Below are 3744 nucleotides of genomic sequence, written 5' to 3' on the forward strand. Positions count from 1 at the left end.
ATTTAAAATCGAATGTCCGGATTTTGCCAGGTTTTCATATAAAAATTGTACGGTTTGTCCGGCCCGGATATGTGCTGAAAAAATTCTGGCAACCTTATATTAGAGGAAACACATGATACCTGATGGAAACTTATGGAATTCGAACCCAAACGTTTTCCTGCCGATACCGGGAATCGAACCCAGTGAGCCTGGAATACCAAAACCAGACTCGCGCAAGCCTATCCACTAGATCCGCCTATCGGCGCTTGATTAAACTACATAAAAGTTGTCCACTTAAAATCCTTTTGAGAAATTGTTCCTGTACCGTAATCCGATAATGTTTGTGTCGATTTTCTGATTGCAACTTATGAATTATGAACTCTAGGAATAATTGTAAATTGAAGAAAATTTGGCTGCGTGCTTCCATTTTTCCATAAAGATTCTTCCAGGAAATCGACCGTATTGAAGATAACAGGTTCCTGACCTGACAATCACAACTTGATCAAAAACAACATTCGAAAACGATTCCGAATTCCTTTGGATAAGATTAAAAAAATTCAATTCTCAAAACGTTTTGCTGAAGTTAATAAGACTTGCAAAAATTGACAAAAACAATTTCGATATTTGATTCGAACTATGTGTTGATCAAGCCAATCATTTACATAGTTCTGTATCAATGCTTTACGGTGTATGTTCGATTTTCTATGAGCGTTTTGAGAGAACTCCGTTCCATTTTTTTTAATTTTTAAATAGAAAAAAACTAGAACTCCGAATACACTATTTCGGGTTGGGCTTGTGATATAGCTCAGTTGGCAAGTCTGTTGTCTCCTGAGCCGATGTCCGCGAGTTCGAGCCCAAGAGTAAACATCGAACACAGTTGTACCGGATAAGTTTTTCAATAACGATCCGCCAACTGCAACGTTGATAAAGTCGCGAATGCCATAAAGATGGTAAAACGACTATAATCGAAACAAAAAAAAAAAAAAAAAAACTATTTCGGGTTACTATTTCCCACAACACCAAAAAGAGTACATCATATTTCAATAAAATTACGAGAAACGGGAGAAACTAGAATGGTTAAACCATCCAAACACCGTAAATTAGTTGCAAGTTATGTGAACTGACTGACAATTATAATTTTTTATGGAGAAAAACTTGTATCCTTTTTCTGTTGGATTATTCGAAGGTATAGCAGTTTTGGATATCATTCTGAGAAAACATACCAAACATGATAAAATACTGCATCTAAAAGTAATTATTGAGACCTAATTTTTTACCCTAGAAATGATCACAAACTCGTGTAACGAGTATTTTAAGCAAGATGCTGTTTTGAATGTGGCCTACCGTCAGGGAAATAATTGCATAAGTAATAAATTTAACGTAAAATGTATACATGTTCAGTAGTGATTTCATTCCTCAAGTCCGTATTCAATTTGTTCAGGTTTGTAATTGTTACTTGTTTGAAAACAATCTTCTGCAATGATATGTAGTTGTAAATTGAATTAAAGTATTCGAGAAATTAAAAGCGAGCAAATATTCATTTTTGGCATAACAACCAGGCAAGTCTGATAAGGCCAAATCTAAATTAAGTTTAAGGTTATGGCTGAGGCCAATTAGCCATCAAAACCATCGACCGTATATAACCTTATAAAGCGATACTTGTCTGCATTCTTTAGTACGATCTACAGTGAAATATACACCGATAAACCTAAGATGTTTTACTGAAATCTTAAGTAATTGGCTGTTGGCTTTTCCAAACTTTTCCAACATTACTTTTGGATATTTTATAAATCATTTAACATCATTTGAAAAATTTGACAAATCTGTTATTGTATGAATTTTTAAAAGAAATATTCGGACGACCGAATATTCGGTACATCTCAAGTTTCAACACATGGGCTCGTCCGAAGATTTTTGATTCAGGAATTAGATCATCAGCAAATTGAAATACAGGTTTAACTCCTTCAAAAATGCACAATTAGGTAAGGTGTAACCAAGCCTTAGAGGCTTTGAATTATTCTTCCACAATACCTCAAATGGCTAAAAAAGGCAAAAAGATTGTTTGTACAACTTTTTTCATTCATCTCAAAGTCGTCCCACATCAAATCAATATTCCATTGTCTTCCAGGAACAAGTCGTAAACTATATTTGATCTAGTAATTGATCCTGTTCCATTAGTTATCCAGTTTCGGTTTAACTTAGCTCTGTCCTATATTGCGGAACTCAGGAATTAGCTAGGCGCGCAGTTTTTTTTCTCTAAATATTTGCTGCGGTCAGGACAGGTAATTCTAGTCTTTCCCACCCCGCCTAGAGACGACGACTATTAGTTAGTAGCCCTACGATTCGAGCTTAGAATAAGAATATATTACCGACAAATCTGGAAGTTGTTCTGGATCAGGCGGCGGCGGCGCGTCACAGTGACCTGCTGAATCTCAAGTGGCTTATAAATAGACCGGCAATTTCGCCGCGCAGCCACTTGCTCGAGTCTTGCTTCCAGCCAGACACAGGTCTATAACCGTTCTCCAGTTGATTATCGCGTTCATCACTCAAGTTTGATTAAATTGTGGCAGATTTAGATTCAGTGTAATGCGGTCGTGGACAGTTCTAGCTGTGTTGGCGACCTTCTTAGCCATGGGTCATACGGCCTTGGTTCCCTGGATTCCTTTGGGACCTTGGTGGTATCGAGCGCCCGATAAGGACATTCCACCTTCGGTCAACATTCAGCAACTGGGCGGAAGTTACGTGTATAATACGGCCGAAGGCAAGGCCTATCAAGCCGTTGTTCCGGTTCCTCCGGCAACCTTTGTACAACCTCCGATTCCGGTACAGGTTCAGAAAGTGCCAACCGTGGCCCTTCACTACACACCCGCCGGTCAAGGATACCTAGTTCCGGCTAACTCCGTTCCTCAAGAGTCAAGCTCTGAAAAGGAGACAACATCCCCGCCAGAATCTCCTGCTGATGGACCACAGGAAGAGACTGCAACGGAAACGAACGACGAACGTCGTGATTGGAATGATGATGGAAACAACAACGGGAGCACCGAGCCACCGAGACGTGATCCGGCACCGGTTTCCGAGGAACCGGAAGAGAATGAAACGGAATCATTTTTTGAGAGTTGAAAACCTTGAAGTTTAAAAATAATAAAACTTTCGGTGAAAGTGTTCTGGAAACCGTGTTCAGTGTTAGCTAAAAGTACAAAATGAAGCCGTATTCAACTGTGATGAAATCGTGAAAACTACTTAAATAAATGTGAAATTCAAAACATCGATTAAAAACATGTGTACCTTTATGTGAAACAAAATTCGTTCAACTTCTAAAACAAAGTTATTATACATACTGTTAAAAAATCCCGAATGTAATAAGTTTATGAACTTGGAAGTTTCCAGTGAATTGAAGACTTATATATTAGTAAATGATAATGAAACAAGCTTTTAAACTAAGCCAGAATTCAGAGCCTGACCTTCTCAATCTGAATTCGAAGCTTAAAATTCAGAATCTGGAATTTGTAAATCTGAATTCTGAATCTGCACTCTGCATTCTAAATTCCTAATCCGGAACTCTGAGTTTGAAATTTTTAATCTGAATTTAAAATCAAAATTTTGACACTAGAACTGAATTTCGGATTCAAATTGAATGTTAATTTTGAATGGACATTAGACTGCCCCAAATTTGTATGGGAAATTTAAAACCTGTTAAATGTTATACGCTGCAGGCTAAAATAGATCCTGGGCCCAGTATAAGATCTCATGATCTCTCGGGAAGGG

At 37.8% G+C, this 3744-nt stretch overlaps 1 protein-coding gene across 1 annotated transcript; it reads left to right on the plus strand.

Annotated features, from left to right (window-relative positions):
* The first annotated feature begins 2427 nt into the window (after positions 1–2427).
* Positions 2428–3255, plus strand: LOC129738661 (uncharacterized). Its single transcript, XM_055729909.1, has one exon. It carries the CDS (start codon positions 2566–2568, stop codon positions 3097–3099), a length of 534 nt encoding a protein of 177 aa, XP_055585884.1. The 5' UTR covers positions 2428–2565; the 3' UTR covers positions 3100–3255.
* The last annotated feature ends 489 nt before the right edge of the window (positions 3256–3744 follow it).

This window comes from Uranotaenia lowii, chromosome 1, assembly GCF_029784155.1.
Source record: "Uranotaenia lowii strain MFRU-FL chromosome 1, ASM2978415v1, whole genome shotgun sequence".
In the NCBI taxonomy this organism is placed as follows: domain Eukaryota; kingdom Metazoa; phylum Arthropoda; class Insecta; order Diptera; family Culicidae; genus Uranotaenia; species Uranotaenia lowii.

What these genes read in the sequence shown, in the direction of transcription:
- LOC129738661 (XM_055729909.1), top strand. Translation starts at nt 2,566, where the DNA reads ATGCGGTCGTGGACAGTTCTAGCTGTGTTGGCGACCTTCTTAGCCATG.